Source organism: Brachypodium distachyon, chromosome 4 (assembly GCF_000005505.3).
Source record: "Brachypodium distachyon strain Bd21 chromosome 4, Brachypodium_distachyon_v3.0, whole genome shotgun sequence".
Lineage (NCBI taxonomy): Eukaryota > Viridiplantae > Streptophyta > Magnoliopsida > Poales > Poaceae > Brachypodium > Brachypodium distachyon.
In genome coordinates, this window is record NC_016134.3 from 48,143,359 (window position 1) to 48,162,451 (window position 19,093).

The 19,093-nt window shown below is 44.3% G+C and overlaps 3 protein-coding genes, 1 long non-coding RNA gene and 1 pseudogene across 4 annotated transcripts; 1 reads left to right on the forward strand and 4 right to left on the reverse strand.

Moving 5' to 3' along the window:
- Nucleotides 1-1,061: 1,061 nt before the first annotated feature.
- On the reverse strand, nucleotides 1,062-2,929 carry LOC106866804 (clathrin heavy chain 1-like). Its single transcript, XM_024463159.1, has 8 exons — nucleotides 2,899-2,929; nucleotides 2,702-2,780; nucleotides 2,446-2,573; nucleotides 2,054-2,152; nucleotides 1,863-1,971; nucleotides 1,505-1,584; nucleotides 1,198-1,426; nucleotides 1,062-1,111 (listed from the first exon to the last, which is right to left on the reverse strand). The coding sequence occupies exons 1-7, from the start codon at nucleotides 2,908-2,910 to the stop codon at nucleotides 1,337-1,339; spliced, it is 597 nt and encodes a 198-aa protein (XP_024318927.1). The 5' UTR covers nucleotides 2,911-2,929; the 3' UTR covers nucleotides 1,062-1,111; nucleotides 1,198-1,336.
- Nucleotides 2,930-8,457: 5,528 nt separating this feature from the next.
- On the reverse strand, nucleotides 8,458-9,710 carry LOC112272432. Its single transcript, XR_002966194.1, has 2 exons — nucleotides 8,643-9,710; nucleotides 8,458-8,592 (listed from the first exon to the last, which is right to left on the reverse strand). It is a non-coding gene; the product is annotated as an uncharacterized LOC112272432 (long non-coding RNA).
- Nucleotides 9,711-10,070: 360 nt separating this feature from the next.
- Nucleotides 10,071-12,034, reverse strand: LOC100824019 (annotated as a pseudogene).
- A 591-nt stretch (nucleotides 12,035-12,625) lies between these two features.
- Nucleotides 12,626-14,043, forward strand: LOC104584811. Its single transcript, XM_010240525.3, has one exon. It carries the CDS (start codon nucleotides 12,694-12,696, stop codon nucleotides 13,657-13,659), a length of 966 nt encoding a protein of 321 aa, XP_010238827.1. The 5' UTR covers nucleotides 12,626-12,693; the 3' UTR covers nucleotides 13,660-14,043.
- Nucleotides 14,044-14,231: 188 nt separating this feature from the next.
- Nucleotides 14,232-18,280, reverse strand: LOC100838848 (protein trichome birefringence-like 28). The gene is made up of 4 exons (XM_003579009.4): nucleotides 17,547-18,280; nucleotides 17,086-17,457; nucleotides 16,809-16,964; nucleotides 14,232-15,090 (listed from the first exon to the last, which is right to left on the reverse strand). Exons 1-4 carry the CDS (start codon nucleotides 18,020-18,022, stop codon nucleotides 14,706-14,708), a joined length of 1,389 nt encoding a protein of 462 aa, XP_003579057.1. The 5' UTR covers nucleotides 18,023-18,280; the 3' UTR covers nucleotides 14,232-14,705.
- Between the last annotated feature and the right edge of the window lie 813 nt (nucleotides 18,281-19,093).

The window sequence follows — 19,093 nt, forward strand, 5'->3', positions numbered from 1 at the left end:
CAACAAACGGCCGCTAAGGTAGCAGCTACAAATGTCGCAGCGGCAAACCCTTTCTTATAAAAGGAAAGTTCATCGGAGATGTTCTTGATCATCGCCTGGAGATGCATCTTTTCGATTTCTTCTCGATTTCTTCGATGCGGGAAATCATACGCTCCTCTTCCTCCAGGACGCACTTGGATGCAGATACCTTGTCTGTTCCTTCCCAGATAGCTTCCTGTTTGTCGTCGTCGTCTTTCTTCATGACCAGGGCCCATAGCTTGCGAATGCAACGTTTTAGCTTGGGGGTCCAAACTTTGTCGACTCAGGGGGAGTATGAACACCTGTTTTCTCCCTGAAAATAATGTAATATGTAAGATACGAACCAAAGTATTCGATATTGTATATCGAATAACAAGCACACTCAATTAAGTCTCGCAGTTAGGTATATGAAGAATGGCTGGCTCGCTAAGAAATGCAAGGTGGCGACCCGAGATGTGAAAAGGAGGTGAATAAGAGTATTGACAGATTCATAATTAAGCAACATGGAGTGAAAGTGACCTGGAATTTTGCAACAGTCTCAGGAGTACTCATAAGACCCTGAGGAGATTCTGCAGCCAGCTCCTCTGCTTCCTTGTATTTTGTTTGCCCGAACAGTTCCTGAAATCTTTGCACAACCTGCAATTCGGAGTATCGACAGTTAGTCTCCACACATCAACATGATATCGCAAAATATGAATAGACAATGTCTTAAATTCTACAACCAGTATGATCTTAACATTTACAAGCTCCTACATGACAGCAAGGGTAATGGTGCATCTGCATGTCGCGTTTGCGAACCACTAAAATACAAACAGATCAAATAATGTGCACCCCAGTGCCAAGCATCTTGGCACAAGCAATAAGCGTTCCTGCACCACGTTGAAAAACAAATGGGTTACTACAACAACGAACTACTCAATAACAAAAACATACGAGTACTAAATAACAAGCATAGATAAAAAATAGTAGGCAACTTCTGCAAATGTAAAATCATCATCCATGAAAGCATACGAGTTATGGGGTTTACCAAATTCTCTGCCCCGGGAAGATTGGCTCTTTTGGCAAGATTGACAGCTAGCTCAAGGTTGTTTAACTGCATAAAGTCAAATGTATAAAAACTTCAAAAGGATTACCTAACAAATGCAACGCCAAGGAAACAAAGAGAGCAGGATATCATACTTGACCACTGACAAAAGGCACAACGGTCGCATCATTAACTGTTGCGTGCAAAACCTGCCCCCGTCTGTTGATGGCATAAAATCCACCAGTTGTAGGAGACTCCGCCGTCAAGAATATGGGATCGAGACTGATTCTATTTCTATAAACTGCTGCAGCAGTTTCTAAGTCGTATACAAACAAAAAGCCCAAGTTTCGTAATTACATAGACAAGACCATACTTTTGAGAGATCTGCAAGCAAAATAGGGTCAGATTAGATCGATGTGGAATCTAACAGGGTGTACCTCCTTTGTGGACTTGAAACATCACCTGCATGGCTACAGGAAAATCATCCTGGAAATCTGGTGGGAAGAAGAGATCGGCTCGTTTCTTGGAAAAGCCAGGCCTCCCTGAAAAAAAGATTCCACAACAAAAGTAAGAACAGGGGAGTGGATATAAACAAAAAGTTACACTTTTAATGATAGTGCAAGACACTTGAGGAAAAGGGCAGCTAACAAGGAAAATACATGGTAAAATATACGGAGTACAAAACAGTTTTGTCAATGGTTACATCTAAACCATATGGTAGATAAAGACATCGTGTTGTGATTACAAAATGGCTGCTGTACTAAAACTTTGCGTAAATAATAATAATGAAAAGTGAAACTTAAGCATTCTAAATGCATACCTGGCTGGCCACCTAGTTCAATAATATGTAACTTAGAAGTAATCTGTCCAGCATAAGATGACTTTGAAACAAAACAGATGAGGGTTGATGGGTTCTCATTGCCAGCAACCTGGAGAGGTAAAACCAAGCACAGCTGTTGAACAATAGAAGTTAAACAATAATAGAAGCAGCACCAAATAACGGAACAGTACCTTGAATGTTGCAAAAGAAGCTGCATGAGCTTCAAGTGCTTGGCTACGCTGCTGATCCACAGAAAAAAGTTGCGTATTTCCCTTCACAAGATGCGGCCTCTGGTAGGTGAAAAAGAAAGTTCCTCAATATGCAAAATATGACAAATTATCATTTAATTAGTGCCTACAACTTAGCAACTTATCTGATAGGCTCACCACAGTAGATTGCTTAGAATTTTGCAAAAGTACAAGGTATATCCTTATACATCAAGATTCAAGAGTGGCCAAAATCATCATAAACATAGCAAAAATGACGCCAAGTGAATTTTGGCCTTCATATTGTGTTCAACGATGAAGACAGTGATGCATAATGTTATGACACTATGCACTATGAGTGTCTGTTATGAGCTCACCTCTGGAGCACCAGGTGCGATTCCAATAAGCAGGAGCCACTTCTCTGCTGGATCACAACGATAGTTGATAATCTGATTATTGGCCAGATTAGCTGTCCTATCGAACATCTTAATGGGTTCAGAATGTCCTGTATTCCAACAAAAAGCAAACAGCACTGTGTTCGTTTCGTATATACATAGCAGCGAAATCATGCAAAGCCAAAGCTGGAAACACTACTTAAACAGATAACGGTGATTTGTTAGAGGAGTAATTAACCTTCAATTGACCAGTGATAAACTGATGCTTGTGTTACCAAACCCAACAACTTAGGGGTGATCCATTTCCAAAATACAACCTGCAATTGTAGAAGATACGATATGAATAAGATAATACTCCCTCCATCCGGAAATAAGTGGCGTGGATCATAGATTATGATTTAAACAAAAGGAGCAAGAATACCTGGAAATGTTTACCTGCTCAGGCATCTGGTGTGACTTAACTTTAGTTTCTGCCTCCATATTATAGATTTGGAGGTGGTCCTGCGGCATTCCAGGTAATTGAGCTGTAAAATTCGGTGAAAAATTTAGAATTGCATAGATCGAAGTGCACAGACGATACCGTGTAATTTTAAATATGCAGTTAGAAAAGTCTGATCCTGATTCCTGAGAGAACAGCTTCTCCTTGCCGCTATCACTTCGCCCAGTGGCCCGGAAGCACTGAGCTACTACCATTTTTAAACTAGCAAGCTAGCAGATCGTCGTCCCAAGCTGAAACTTGATGATTCAGCAGCCAGCCACTGGGCCATTTCCGCAGTACGTACATACTCAAGGAGCTACAAGCTGCACGGAAATTGTGTTGTTGTCAGATCTAGTAATAATAAGTATACTGCTGTAACATTGAATCAAAAACACTAGATTGAATCACTGGATTTTAGGGATTTGTGGACACAGGACCATACAAAGTTCATTGTCGAAATAGTTCCGGAGAGTTCACTCCCCCTCTCGTTCTTCTTTCCTTTATTTCTGTGGTCTTTCCTATTTTTACATTTTGCTCCCTCCACCATACAAGATTTATACACAAGCACACACACACTTCTACACTCCCCCTCAAGATGGGGCAAAGGCATCATATAACCCCATCTTGCTACAGAGATTAACAAACAACTTCTCAGGTAATCAATTGGTTAAAATATCAGCCACTTGATCTGCTGAGCTCACATATGGCATACAAATAGCTCCTTGGTCCAATTTTTTCTTAATGAAGTGCCTATCGATTTCGATGTGTTTTGTTCGACTATGTTGTACTGGGTTGTTGACAATATCAAGAGCAGCCTTATTATCGCAATACAACATTAGAGGTTTTGGCTGAAATAAACCCAACTCCATCAACAAGATCTTCAGCCATAATAATTCACATACTCCATGCGCCATAGCTCTCAACTCAGCTTCAGCAGTGGACCTTGCTACAACACTTTGTTTCTTGCTACGCCATGTAATTAAATTCCCCCCAATAAAGGTACAAAAACCAGAAGTCGATCTTCTGTCATCTAATGAACCATCCCAATATGTGTCAGTATAACATTCCACTTGTAAATTACCATTTGGTTTATATAACAAGCCTTTACCGGGGGACCCTTTAAGATAGCGAATGATTCGCATTACTGCCTCCATATGGCGTTTTCGAGGGTCATGCATAAATTGGCTGACAAGGCTAACAGCAAATGCAATATCAGGCCGAGTGTGTGATAGGTAGATTAATCGGCCAACAAGCCTTTGGTATTGTTCTCTATCTACAGGAGATCCACCTTCCTTAACAAGACGCAAATTGGGTTCAATTGGGGTAGGAGCTGAACAACATCCGGACATTCTAGTTTCAACGAGCAAATCTAGAATGTATTTTCTTTGTGATAGATAAATACCTTTAGCACTCCTTGAGACTTCTATTCCCAGAAAGTACCTCAATTGGCCAAGATCTTTAACTTCAAACCCATGTGCTAGATGTAGCTTCAACATCTTTATTTCCTTCTCATCATCCCATGTGATAATAATATCATCAACATACACAATTAAGATAGCCAGCTTGTCATATCTCCGTTTATAGAACAATTTATGATCAGCATTACTTTGTTTATAACCCATTTGCATTACAGCCCGACGAAAACGGTCGAAGCAAGCACGAGGAGACTGTTTCAAACCATATAAAGAGCGATGTAACTTCAAAACTTTGCCTTCAGTTTGAGTAGTGCTAAAGCCTGGAGGTATGTGCATGTAGATTTCTTCATGAAGGTCTCCATGCAGAAATGCGTTTTTTACATCCAGTTGATACAAGTTCCAGGTGAGATTAGATGCACATGATATTAAGGCTCGTATAGTATTCATTTTGGCTACTGGAGCAAATGTTTCCTCATAATCAATCTCAGAAGTCTGTGTATACCCTTTAGCAACTAAACGAGCCTTATATCTCTCTACCTGGCCTTCAGGATTATGTTTGACAGTGTATACCCACTTGCATCCTACCGGCTCTTTTTCCGGTGGCAATTTTATCAATTCCCATGTTTTGTTCTTTTCTAAGGCATTCATTTCCTCTAGCATGGCTGCTTTCCATTTAGGATTTTCTATGGCATCTTTCCAGGTTTTTGGAATGGAAGTGGAGTCTAGAGATGCAATAAATCCTTTAAATGATGGGCTGCAATTTTCATAAGAAATAAACTTAGCAATGTCATGCTTATTATAACCCACACAATCCTTAAGACGCGCTGGAACATCAGTACGTCTAACAGGCTTTCGTAATGCAATCGGACAATCAACTTCAGGATTATTAGGGGTTGTTACAGGAATTTCAGTAACTTGGTCTTCTATTGTACCAGTGATGGTCTCCCTATGTGGGGAAGAATTCTGTGAGGCAGAAGCCTCGTCTTCTTCTCCAACATTGGTATGTGCTGGTTCACAAGGCGAGGCACTGGAACGTGCAGAAGAAATTGCATCAGCCATACCAAGTTCCATTATTTGATTTAATGAAGGGGCACCCACATACCTCATGCATACTTGAGCCAGTGCCATACTCATCAAGATCCATATTTCTCTCCCCCTCCGTTTCATCGGTTGATTGCAGAATACGATTTGCAGGAATCAACATTGTACTTCGAGATGCAGGTTCAGTACTTGTCGTCTCCCCCTTTCTACCAGTACCAAATGCAGTACTTCCTTTTGGACAATAAAAAGGTTCCTTCTCATGAAATGTCACGTCCATACTAACAAAGAATTTTCTTTCAGTATGACTCCAACACTTGTGTCCCTTCTGAGTAGGACAGTACCCCACGAAAATGCATTTGATTGCTCGTGGATCAAGCTTCTTTACTGGATTCCTGTAATCATGAACAAAGCAAGTGCAACCAAAAATCTTGGGGGGCACAATGAAAGAATTAGTACCACTCAAGCATTCAATAGGAGTTTTGTAATTCAGAACACGTGATGGCATACGATTAATTAAATATGTTGTTGTCTTAACAGCTTCACCCCATAGAAATCGTGGCACGTCCATCATAAACATGAGGGAACGCGCCACTTCCAGCAAGTGTCGGTTCTTCCGCTCTGCAATTCCATTTTGTTCAGCGGTATTTACGCAGGTCGTCTGATGTATAATACCATGGGATGACATGAAGTCATTAAAGTCTCTATTAATGTACTCAGTTTCATTGTTTGATCTGAATATCTTCACATTTGCATTATATTGATTGCATACCAAATTATAGAAATTTTTAAAAGCAGATATCACTTCGGATTTATGTTTCAGGAGATATAACCAAGTACATCTACTAAACCCATCAATAAAGGTCACATACCAACGCTCTCCTAGTAAAGACGTTACATTTGAAGGACCCCATACATCTGAGTGAACCACCTCAAAGGGCATCTTACTTCTCTCACAACTATTAGGGTAACTAGTTCGTGTGTGCTTAGCCAGCTCACACACATCACAGACAAGTTTCTCTTTGTTGCATGAATCAAACAAAGAGGGAAACATACGATTTAAAGTCTGGAAGGATGGATGAACATGTCTATAATGAAGCATTAGTAACTTATCTGTAGATGAGACATCCTTAGCGCTAAATGCAAGCGGAGCCAAAATATTGTCTAGGTAGTATAACCCATCATGTTCAGTCCCGTCCCAAGTATCTTTCTTGACTTCAGATCCTAAAACACACAAAATTTAGGTTCGAACCAAGCTCCGCAATTCAGTCTTTTAGTAATTGAGCCGACCGACAATAAATTCACAGGAAATTTGGGAACATGCAGAACAGGGCTTAATGGCATAGATGGTGTGCAACTAATGCTCCCACTACCCATTATGGGAGCAGAAGATCCATCTGCAATACGAACTCTTTCCTTCCAGGCCGTGGTGTATAGGATGAGAAATTTTTTGGTGAGCCAGTCATATGATTTGTAGCCCCTGAATCAATGATCCAAGGGGCGGAAATGTAATTGTCACCTTCCACACTATGAATCTTAGAAACTTCAATCGATCCTTCAGCAGATGCAGCCATTAATTTTGCTTTGAATTCCTCTAGTGCTTGTATAGTTATCGCAGGTAATTCCCCACCTGCTGATGCAAGATGAACTCTATCATGTTTCCTCTGGGGACCGTTACCGATGTTAGGCCTACTCAGTTGCTTCTGTTGCCAGCCCGGAGGGTAGCCTACCAGCCCAAAACAATTTTTCTTAACATGACCAATCCTCTTACAGTGATCAAACCACTCTGGGCTTCCTTTTCATATTCCAAGTGAATGAAGACAAAGCTGCTCGTGTATACGGACTGACCTGTACTGTAGGATGATTAGAAAGACGGGTTTCTTCCTCCAAAATGCTTGCAACGGTCTCTTCCAAGGTAGGCCACTTCGGTGTTGCCATTATCAGCTGAGACCTTAGGTGGAACTCCGGATTCAGGCCATCCAAAAAGGTTTCCACAAGTAGTGGCTGAAACCATTCTCTGAGTAGAGGTAGGTCTCTTGGATCATGTGGTTTAAATGGCCTAAAAAGTTCCAAGTCCCTGTACAATTTCTTGACTTCCCCTGCATATTCAGTCACTGACATTTGTCCCTGTTTAATGTGTTTCATTTCTTTCAGAATTCTAGAGACTTGCATTTTATTAGACTTCCCCAAGAATTGTTTCTCAATATCCTTCCATACTTCAGCTGCAGTCTGAAAGTTCTCGACTTGTTCTCTAACTACCTTTTCCATGGAGCTGAGCAGCCAAACCATAACGCGGTTTTGGTTCTGTTCCAATTGTTCCTGAGACATATTTTCTGACTTTTTCCTATCTTCTTCCAGGAAATTCTGCAGACCATGTGCTCCAAGAATCAAGGTGGCATTGCGAGCCCAACTAAAATAATCACCTGGGCCACTCAACTTAACTGGATTTGGTTCCAGAGTAACCTTCAAAACATCAGATGTGCTGCTTGTTTTTGTTTGTGCTTGTTCCATTAATTTAACAAGCATACGCTGCATACTCACGCAGAGTTTCTCCACACTGGAATCAGCATTCTTATCACCCATAGTTCTCAGAATCGATTTGCACCGCAGAACAGGCTAAACACCAAAGTAACTGATTTTTTCTTCACCGAGCCTTTTCAACTGGGACAAATGACCAAATAACAACAATCCGTAGAGGATAGATGTTTACCTCAAGCAGCAGATCAGCCTACACCTTCACTGCCAGGCACAAAGGCAACGCCTAATCAAGTAGGGCAGCTTTAGCTGAACGAAGAAACAGCAGCACGGGTGCACACAGCTTGATGCAGCACGGACGGCGACGCAGCACCGCGACGGCACCAAATCCAAACAGAAGGGCGACCAAGCAACTCGAAGAAGGTGCAGAAGAAATCGGCAACAACGGCGAAGCTCAAAGGCGACAAACCGCGGCGGCGCAGCCCAAGGCCGCGAATCCCCACAACGATTTAGAACGACGCAGCTCGATTTTGCACAGAAATTCACTCCGGATCAGAGCGCTCTGATACCATGCTGTAACATTGAATCAAAAACACTAGATTGAATCACTGGATTTTAGGGATTTGTGGACACAGGACCATACAAAGTTCATTGTCGAAATAGTTTCCCTCCACCATACAAGATTTATACACAAGTACACACACACTCTTCTACAGTAATTTTCTTAAGAGGTCTCTTCTATTAATGTGTTGAGGAAATAGCGGGCCATACACCACAATATTACAAAGAGTCTCGATCTAATCAAAAGGAAGAAGCCATAATCTGTTACAGAACATTCACGACCAGCAGGCGGGGATGAGAATGTCAGTGTGCACTTGCAGATAATCAAGATGATTATCAGCTAGCTCCTTGAGCCGTAGAGGACACCTTGATTACTTGTTGCATGTTTGGTAGCACTGCTTAATGTATACACCGATCCGGTACCTCCGGTTCCAATGCAGTGAATTTTTCTGTGGCTTCAACAATTTTCCTTGCAGATATCTTAAATAAGACCGAGATGCAGCTGCAAGTGCGGGGGGAAGGCTGCGTCGTCTCCATGGCGCTCGTCGTCATCCTTTGCTCCAAGCTGCGGTCCGCCTGCCAGCGCATGGTGGCGTGCGCCATGGGCGCCGTCCACCACCACCAGCAGCCGCCGCGCCATCCGCTCGATTGATTAACGGCAACAGCCCGGCGTACCGCGGCGCCAGGGCCGCCGCGGCGCTCTGCTCGAAGAAGGATCCGATTCCCCGCCAGCTTCGGACGACGACGATGTCGACTTCGAACTGCGGCGCCGCCTCCATCGACATCGACTAGCGCGACGGCGGCGGCATCTCGGCTGACGGTGGACGGCGGAGGAGAGAGTGAGGCTCCGGTGAAGCGGCAGCTGGTGGTCTTGGCCGGCGCCGACTGCATCCGCCCGCCAGGGACGAAGAAGAAGATGAGCTTGATGCGCGCGAGCGAGGAGACGATGGCGTCCCACCGGCGTCTGCTTCACCTCCTGCTTCTTCGACAAGATCTTGGAGTATAGTTAGATGGAGAGAAGAAAGCATCCGAGTATTTGGATGTCGTTATCGTTGTCAATTCTTTGAGAAAAGAAGTGGAAAATAAGTAATCTGAAACCACAAACCAGACATTGTTCTTTCAGAAAAAATGACAACAACGCTAAGCAGAGAAGAAGAAATTCATTGGGAAAAATGAAAAACAAAAATTTCGAGCTCTGTCATTGTTCTTCTTCTCTTTCTAGTCACTGCTCTTTCTTCTGAAACCAGAAACTGTGCAAGCTAGTAAAAGAAGTAATCTACACTGCCTGTTTATATCTTCTAGAATCTAATGTTCCACACATACAGAAAAAATAGTGTATCATTTCTAATTTTTGTTCTTCCCAAACACAAGTAACCAGTTACCGGTGGATCTTGTTTCAGCTCCAAGCTAGTGATCATGGAAACAGCTAAAGGCTTGAGCCTCACAAAGCCAATGTTATTTACCCAGTTGAATGGGCTTCACTTGATCTGACGCGGGACTCAAATGGAGTATATATTAATGTCTTGAGGAAATAGCGGGAGCTCTGCTATACAAACGAGGGTAATGCAGAAAACATACTCCATATTATTACAAACATTCTCGATCTAATCAAAAGGAAGAAACCATAATCTGCTGTACATTCAAGACCAGCAGGCGGGGATGAGAATGTCAGTGTGCAGATAATCAAGATGATTATCAGCTCCTTCGGCTGTAGAGGACACCTTGATTACTTGTTGCATCGTGAGACGGTGTGAAGGATTAGGTTCTATGCACCGAACAGCGATTGTGATCACTTTGAATATTTCACTTGCGATCTCAGCTTCAGGGAGTTGGAGTCGAGGGTCCAAAAATTCCTCTAGTGATGTACTTTTGGTGGCCATGGACGAAAGAAAATCACCCGGATGATGTCCCATGAATAACTCGAGGATGAGAACCCCAAAGCTATAAACGTCACACTTCTCCGTCATCCTTGTTGTGTATGCAAGCTCTGAAACAACAACATTGGAGAGTTAGTTTTGCCAACTCTTTTAAATGTGTGTATTGATATAAAAAGTTGTAGTAACAGGGTTACAGGGACGTGATATTTAAAAGATATGATTGATTATTGATGTAACCAAGGTAGATATACAATTTTACCTGGGGCAAGATATCCTTTAGTCCCGGCAAGCTTCGTGCAATTTGACGCATCCGTATCTAGTATTTTGGCAATACCAAAATCAGAAATGCAGGCTTGAAATTCCAGATCAAGCAAAATGTTGTGGCTTGTGATATCTCTGTAGACTATGGGCGCAAAGCAATCGTGATGCATGGAAGACAAAGCATGAGCAACATCCCTAAAAATATTTAACCTCCTTGTCCACTCCAATGTGGCTGCGGTTTCCTTGCTCTCCAAAGATGCTGCCAGATTTCCTCTATCCAAGTATTCATAGACAAGAAATCTTCCTTGAGTAGCAGAACAGTAGCCATAGAACTTCACAATGTTGCGATGACGAATGTGCATCAACGCAACAATTTCACGATTAAATAGCTCATCATCTTCCATCGTATGGATCTTCTTTACTGCAAATATCTCACATGTTGGTACCACTGCTTTATAAACCGACCCATTACCTCCAGTTCCAATGCAGTGGGTGTCGCTGAAGTTTTATGTGGCTTCAACAATTTTCTTGTACACATCTTCACCATCAAAGTTCCATACTGCAAACAAACTTGTCTGTCCTGGCTCATTTTCCTTTCCTACACTGCTGGATTTCTTCCTTTTATATTGCAATATTGTTACTGATGTCATGATAAGTACAAAAGATACAGTGGCTAGAATTATAGCTAGTAAAACAAGTTTGGACTTGTCTTTTTCATGATTTCCACCAATCTCATAAGAGGGCAAACCGTTCACTACACCACATAGGTTGTTATTATGCACGAACCATTCGACCGGAGCTTCGTCGAAGAACCTACTTCGTGGCAGCGGACCTACCAATTTATTGTATGACACATCCATGGATAAGAGGCTGATCATGCTTTGAAATGAGGCTGAGATGCTCCCGTTCAGTGTATTGTGTGAAAGATTCAAGGTTTCAAGCATGCTGAGACCAGCCAACTGATTCGGTATCATGGCATCAAATGAATTGTCACTTAGATCCAACAAATATTGTAGGTTTACCAACATTTCTAGTTCTATAGGAATGGTGCCATTAAGATGATTATCGCTCAACTCCAGAAAGCGAAGCTTGTTACAATGCTCAATTGACCCTCGTATTGACCCACTTAGGTTGTTTGATGATAAATCCAAATATTCCAAATTGGTGAGAAATCCAACTTCATGTGGTATGGTGCCCCAAAGCAAGTTATTACCTAGGCTTAGATTGAATAACGCCAGTAGATTGCCAATTTCTGGGGAAATTTGTCCATCAAGTTTATTTGATGAAACATCAAGTATCGTTAGCTGGGATAATTGGCCTATGCTTGGCGGTATTGCTCAATTAATATTGTTGTTTGAGGCACGCAGGAATGTAAGTTTGTAGCACTCACCCCAGCTATGAGATAATTGACCAAATAGTTTATTTGAACTGATATCGATATAGACAAGATTTGGATAAAATCCCATCTTGGAGATGTCTCCTTCAAACTGATTTTGTTCAAGACGAACTCTGACTAGGCTTTTGCAGGTTAGCAAGCTTGTTGGCAAGGGTCCAACCAAATTATTATTAATAGCGAAGAACATTTGTAGCTGGCCTCCGGCACAAAGACCCGATGGCAAGGGCCCAAAGAGATTGTTAAAACTCATGTCGAGATTAACTAGATTAATTAAGTTGCCAATTTCTCGAGAATGTGTTCAGAAAGTTGATTGTTTGAAAGGTGTAATGAAGTGAGCTGGGTCAAGTTTCTCAAACTGGTTGGGACAAAACCTGAGAGTTGGTTGTAGTAAAGTTGCACGAGAATGAATTTTTTCAAATCCCCTAAACTATTAGGGGTGGAGCCTGAGAGAGTGTTTCCACTTAGATCCAATTCCTCTAAGTTTATCAAATAACCTAATTCTTGAGAGATTTGTCCAAAAAGTTGGTTCGAATAAAGGAGCAACCAACTGAGTTTTGTCAAATTCCTGAAACTGTTTGGAAATGGAACCTAAGAGTGTGTTTTCCTGAATTGCCAATTGTTCTAGGTTGACCAACATAGAGTGAGTTTCTCGAACAAAAACCTAACCCGACCCCGGGGGCCGTCCTCCGAACCCCAGCGCCGCCCACAGGAAACCTAGATCTCGAAACCATGGCCACCGCCGGCCGCCCCGCCTGGGTCCTCTTTGGTTCTCAAGGCTACTTCGGCGACGACTTCAACGAGGCGACCGCCACTGCATCCACGAGAGCGGGCCGGAGCATCAAGGCCTCCTTCTTCCCCGCCCCCCCGCCTCACCCCTCCAAGCTCTGCGTCCACAGCCCCGGCGCCACCGCTGAGGGCATCGAGGCACCCCGCGTCATCGCCGTCGCCGGCGATCTCATCCTATTCCGCGTCGCCATCGAGACCGGCGGCCTTCTCTGGGTCAACCGTCCCCTCTCGCTGGTCCAATGCGACTACTTCATCTACCGTGCCGACCCCAATCGGCCCATGCTCAGGCGGCTCCCCCGCATCGGTCGCCCCCGCACTTATTTCCAGGACTGCGAGGTCGGCATCCTTCCCCGTGGAGACGACGACTACACCATCGCCGCGCTGATTCCCTCCAACGGCAAGTTCCGGCTCCTCACCTTCCGCTCCGAGGCCTGGGCCTGGAGTGTCTCCGCGAAGTTGCCGGTAGGGGAGGAGAAAAAGTTCCCTATCGAGCTACCATCGGACGAATCCAACCTCGCCGGCCATCGGACGACCAACGTGGTCATCATCGGCGGCGAGCATGGCACCATGGGCTGGGTCGATCTCTGGCGAGGCATCGTCTTCTGCGACGTGCTGCGCGAGCCGGCCACGCTCCGCAGCATCCCGATGCCCCTGCCCATGAACCAAATCATCGCCGGCAGCCATTTTGGCCGCGGGATGAACTCCCGCGGCATAGCGTTTGTCAAGGGCGGCTGTCTCAAGTTCGTCGAGCTGAACCTCGACGCCATTGATCTCAGTGTCATAGACGAAGAAACTGGGTTATCAACCTTGCTGGTGTCCGGTTGGTCCGTCAGAACGTGGAGTAACACCAAGATGAGCAATTCTTACGAGGATTGGCAAGCGGGACCCCTTAAGGGTCAAAGCTTCTGAGATCACAGTGGAAAGCCACTTGATTTCGCAGCCCAAAGGATTGCTAGTGCTGCCATCACAGGGCAGTGAGACCGCAACAATAAACCAAGCCTTGTGGAGCCTTGTTGTCACCGATCCTTATCCGAGCCTGGATGGTGATATATAGTTTACCTGGTAGCCAGGCCCAAATTATGGCACCGCAAGACATGGGTACTTGTTCTGGACATGAAGAATAACACTCTGCAAACAGTGGTTCCGTTTGGAATCTTAGAAGAACTAGATCCAAATGTCCTGTATAGCACCAGCAACCTTCAGCACTGAAGGTGATTTATAGGTAACACGCCCCCCAATGCAATGAGATAGAGATGTACTCCCTCTGTTCTTGTTGAGACATTCTTTGTTGGATGGAGAAAGTACATGAAACTGAGGAAACATGAAGCAAAACAAGTGCAGGGCACAGCCGCACAGGTACAACACAATTTGCAAAATGGAAGCATAATGATAAGTAGTAGTAAGATAAACAGAATAACATCATTAGTGTCAGTAGTATACATACATTTGGCACATTGAGGATTTTGATCATGCCACACAAGTAAAATCACAAGAGAATAGCTGATGGTATATATCTCAGTTTCTCCCTCTTTCATTTTCTTTTCTCTCTAGTAAAAGTCCACTTTACATTCCCTCTGCAAACATCCATTCTTTCTAGGAGTTATATATTCTCCTCCAGTATACGAAAAAGGAAAATGCAAAACAAAAAAAAAGTTGTCAGACAGCTTTTGCACCAGCAGTTACAATATTTGTAAAATAAGCAATGCCCCTTTGTACGATCCTGTTTGAGGTATGGCGCCTACTTCTGAATTCATACCAGTGCAACTGCTTACTACAATGATATCTGCTCAATTGGTTAAGTCAAAACTAAATTTACAGTTCAATTGAACAATTTGCGCACTGTTAGTAAACAGCTCACTCTTTTTTTCCTCTCTAACTTTTACCCAAACTATCCCAAAAAAAAAAGATGGAACAACAGTACATTTCCTATTGAGTGAAAACTGAACACCTGCCTCTCATTGGGGAGGGAGAGAGGGGAGTGGCGGAGGAGATGACTTCGAGAAGATCCTCGTGAAGAGTACCGTGTTCCAGACATCTGGTACACCCGGAAGGCACCAATGGATGCAGTCAGCGAACTTCTCCGGATCGGCCCTCTGCTTAGGCGTCAGCAAACGATCCCGCCGAATGGTATACACGGATGTGTGTGCATCCTTCCTGTAATCTGACATCCTCGTGATGTCGATCAGCGTGACCGGAACTTTCTTCATGGATCTGGACGTGCTTGCTACCAGGTCATACATCCGCATGTCGTGGTTGAGGTCGAAGGGCTCGGTGTAGTTGAGCACCGGAAGCGTCTCATTGAAGCATTTGATCGCGCTGGGGTTTCCCCATTTATCTGGGCTGCTCTCAGGAGAGCATTGCAACAGAAATAGTATATTTAGCGAAGCGTGAAGAAATGTGTGTGCCATCATGCTAATATACAATGATCTGAATGGCAAAGATAACAATTGAGCAGACTCATTTTTTATGGCATTCCCAAGGAAGATGCAACAGATGTAAACAATTAAAAAAATCATTCTGTCTGATACAGGTTACATTTTCAGCAAAGTGGATGGATCAGTGTTAGGCACAGTTATAGTATGATTTATCAATTTTAAATGCAGTACAGCAATTAATTGGTGATGGAAGCATCAATGCTAAGTCAACGGCCACACCTCTATTGATTTGTTACTCCTACCAACGACCATCATGTTTCTGCCTCAACAACCAATTTTTAGAGTTGAATGAATTTTACTGCTCAATTAAATCTCCTAGCAGAACTATTACCATCCTTTACTTACATTCCCAGGCCACATTGAAGTAGACATAACCTACATATTATCAATACTCCAGTAGAGTATCAGAATTTTGTTCAAATTTGGGCCCCAGTTTCCCCATGTACCAACCCAACTTAAGAAGCCCCAAGAAAAGCAAAGAAAAAACAGCATTTCACAGTGGCATGATGCTGTGATAAATACCCAATAATTACAGAAGACCTGTTCCAGAAGTGGACTAATACTATATTTGACACTACACTGGGTTTTGCCATCAAACTCATTTATGTCATATCTTTACAAGATTGAAACTTGCTCAAAATCTTTTAAAATGGTAAACTGCACCGTAGCGGAGAATTCTTTCCGGTAAAAAGCCATATTAAAATTGCTAAATTGTGAAAATCCCCCAATCATCACCTGGGTATGCCCAGTTTATATTTACGGAGTATGTGAGAACAGCAGTACACCGTGAGATGCCAATCGAAATACTCCTTTTTATTATCTGGAGGGTGTTGAAAAGTCAAAATATATCATGCATGTTGCTTGTGGTGCACAAGATGCCACCAGCTTCCATTACAGCCGGTACCAAACTCCCATGTGAAGCAGCTCCCTTTTTTATTGTTGTACCAAATGTTGCTTTACTCTTCTAATTTGTTAGACGGGCCTGCCTAGAAGTTTGTTGTGATATTAAAGACAGTATATACTATGAACGTTTATTTGCTTTTGATAATATGATTTTTGGATTAGCATGTGGATCAAAACAACACACCAAAAACATGACGAGATTTCAACTAAGTTTTTGAAATTAATTTGGTTCACTTCTCTTTAGGATTTGCAAATCCCTCAGGATTAAGTGTCATGGGGATGCTATGAACTTCTGATAACTATAGTATAAGACCTTGATGGAGAGTTAAAATATCTATGATATGATCTACAGGTGGGAAAATTGATTTGCCGTGCTGACTATGAGAGCCAGAAATTAGGCCGGTTTTGTTTCTAGTGGGTAATGAGCAAAACCTAACAGCTGAGCTCCATTGACCACATCTTTCTGGTGGACGGAGACGCGGTGCCCTGCGTACCAGAAAGATAGGTGGAATGCTTCTCTAGAACGCGACTAGGACTTAACAAACCGCTTTAATTAAGCTCAGGTTTGGTGTCCTACTGCACGACAGTGGTCCAAATAATTGAAGGGTGCATTGTAGCAATCTTGCTCTGGCTCCTAAAGGAACTAACTGAAGCTCATAATGAACCGCCATTACTCGTACGAGAGAAGAGAAAATTCAGAAATGCAACTCTTTGAATCACCTGATGTGAAGAGGAGAAATTGTCATGAAGAAGACGGATGTCCGCGCCGGATCGATATTCTCCTCCAGCCAGTCCGACCACGTCTTGAGCACCCGGCCATACGCGTCGATCCTCGGCACCTCGTCGTGCTCCGACCAATACCTCGAATCGGGCCTCCTGCAGAAATCCAACAAAAATCAAACAAAGCACCACATTTTAGCATACATTTCAAACAGCTCTGATCATGATGATAAACAAGAGCAATGTCGACGCATTGTTAAGACAGAGAGTGACTGACCGGACTTTCATGTCGGCGGTGTTCATCCACCAGATGTAGGTGTTGAAGATGAGGTAGTCGACGCCCCGCCAGTACTTGGCGTGCCCCTCGATCCGCTCGGGCCGGATGATCCGGTGGTCGATGCTGTGGATCCTGGGGTTGTCGGAATTGGACTCGACGAGGAATGGCGCCCAGTAGAACTCGAGCGTGGCGCGGTACTCCTTGGCGTGGAAGATGGTGAGGGATCCCCTCTTGATCACCTTCTTCCTCCCCTTGCTCAGCACCCCCTGCACCATGCACACCATCGACTCCCACTGGTTCCTGTTCAGCGAGTCCCCCACGAACATCATCCTCTTCCCCCTCATCCTCTCCATGAACCTCCGCGCATCAAACCTAAATCCAAGAACACAAACACAATCAAGCAATTAGCCAGCAAGGAGGGGAATTTGGCGATCGATTTCAGATCTAGGATGGGCGCGTACGTGGGGAGGGAGCAGTCGTTGGGCTGCCATTTCCAGTACTGCCAGGTATCGTCGGGGCGGCCATTTTCGAGGCAGGTGACCTGCTTGGTGAGGAACGTGCATTCGTGCTCCCGGTAGAGCGGCGTGGTGACGTTGTCGAAGAGCCAGCGGCCGCGGGCCAGGTTGCAGGTGGGCGGGGGGAGCGCGATGGGGGGAAGGCCGGAGACGTTGTAGACGTCGGCGTCCGGGTAGAGGTAGTCGTCGATGGAGAGCTCGGCGACGGTGCGCGCGTCCTCGCCGTACATGATGAGCGCCAGCAGCGCGATGAAGCAGACCAGCGTCGTCACCGGGGACCGCCGCCCCGCCGCCAGCAGGGACCGCGCCGGGGAGACCAGCGCGTCCAGCCCCAGCGGGTACCGCGGGCGCGGCGGCTTGGTCGTGGACGGAGCCGGGGTGGAGCTAGGCGGTGCGTCGGCGGATGATGCGGCGGGAGGCATGGCGGCGGCGGCGGTGGGGCAGGGCGATCGATAGGCCGGCGGCGAAGAAGAAGGCAGTGGTTGGTGGGTGTCGGTGGGGGAAATGGATCTGGAGAGGGAGGAGCCCTGATGGAGGTAGAGGAGCTCTCAGCTCCGACGACTCCGGCAAGGTGCCTGATTTGTAGGGAAGCTGTCGGCGTCGCCCCACGGCCGTGTGGGGGAGAGGGGGAGCGGTTTGGTCAAGATCTATTCTTTCTGCTGCCCACCTTCTCTCCAGTCTCCACACTTGCTATCACACTGACAGTAGAAAAAGGAGAGAGCTTTGGAGCATGGTTGAATTCGATTCTGGAAGGTTCTCTTTCTCTTTTCGGGTAAAATTTTGGAAGATTCTACTGCTGGTTATTTGTAAATGGAGAACAAGTATTTGCCCCAGAACTAATGCATCATCTTTAATTGTGAAACAATTGCGCCATTTGAAAAAGAAAAATTAAATTCCATATTACTGTTTGACATCTCATTCAAGTATTAGTTTGTTTTCCGTCTGTTTCTAAGCTTTTATAGTTGCTGCTTCCAAACATGGCCTTATGGTTTCGGCAACACCGCAACAATATTCCGGTCATTTGGTACGACAAAATAACTAACATATGTTCGAAATGGTATATTCTGATAACCGCATTATGGAAAAAGCCACGGACATATGTTTGACTAGTAGTACATCCAAAGTTTGCGTCCCGAGTTTTTTTTTAAAAAAGCGCCAAGTATGGGTCCATGTTGGACGCTCTCGCAACTTTAGTTGTGTTGTTTGGACATGTTTGGTTGGTGCCTATATTTGTTTTGCCAAAATTTGACGGCTAATAGGATTTTGGTCTTCGCTTAGTCGGTTGCACGTATGGAATTTTGTCCAATTACACACAATCCTTTCCACAATCCTTTCACAACTTTTCTCAAAAACTTGGCCAACAAGAATCAAACGTACCATTTGTCCTCGGCGGCGTAACAGTTTGTGCAAACTGCATGTGCAACGGCCAAGCATAACAAGGGCCAAAGTAAAATAATTGCGAAATTATATTGGCATCATAGTAGCTTCTTTTC

Coding starts and splice junctions, on each gene's coding strand:
- LOC104584811 (XM_010240525.3), top strand. CDS start 12,694: ATGGCCACCGCCGGCCGCCCCGCCTGGGTCCTCTTTGGTTCTCAAGGC.
- LOC100838848 (XM_003579009.4), bottom strand. CDS start 18,022: ATGCCTCCCGCCGCATCATCCGCCGACGCACCGCCTAGCTCCACCCCG. Junction 17,458..17,546: donor AACGACTGCTCCCTCCCCAC/GTACGCGCCCAT, acceptor TCTTGGATTTAG/GTTTGATGCGCGGAGGTTCA. Junction 16,965..17,085: donor ACCGCCGACATGAAAGTCCG/GTCAGTCACTCT, acceptor GGATTTCTGCAG/GAGGCCCGATTCGAGGTATT.
- LOC106866804 (XM_024463159.1), bottom strand. Junction 2,153..2,445: donor TCGCACCTGGTGCTCCAGAG/GTGAGCTCATAA, acceptor TTCACCTACCAG/AGGCCGCATCTTGTGAAGGG. Junction 1,585..1,862: donor TGAACTAGGTGGCCAGCCAG/GTATGCATTTAG, acceptor TCTTTTTTTCAG/GGAGGCCTGGCTTTTCCAAG.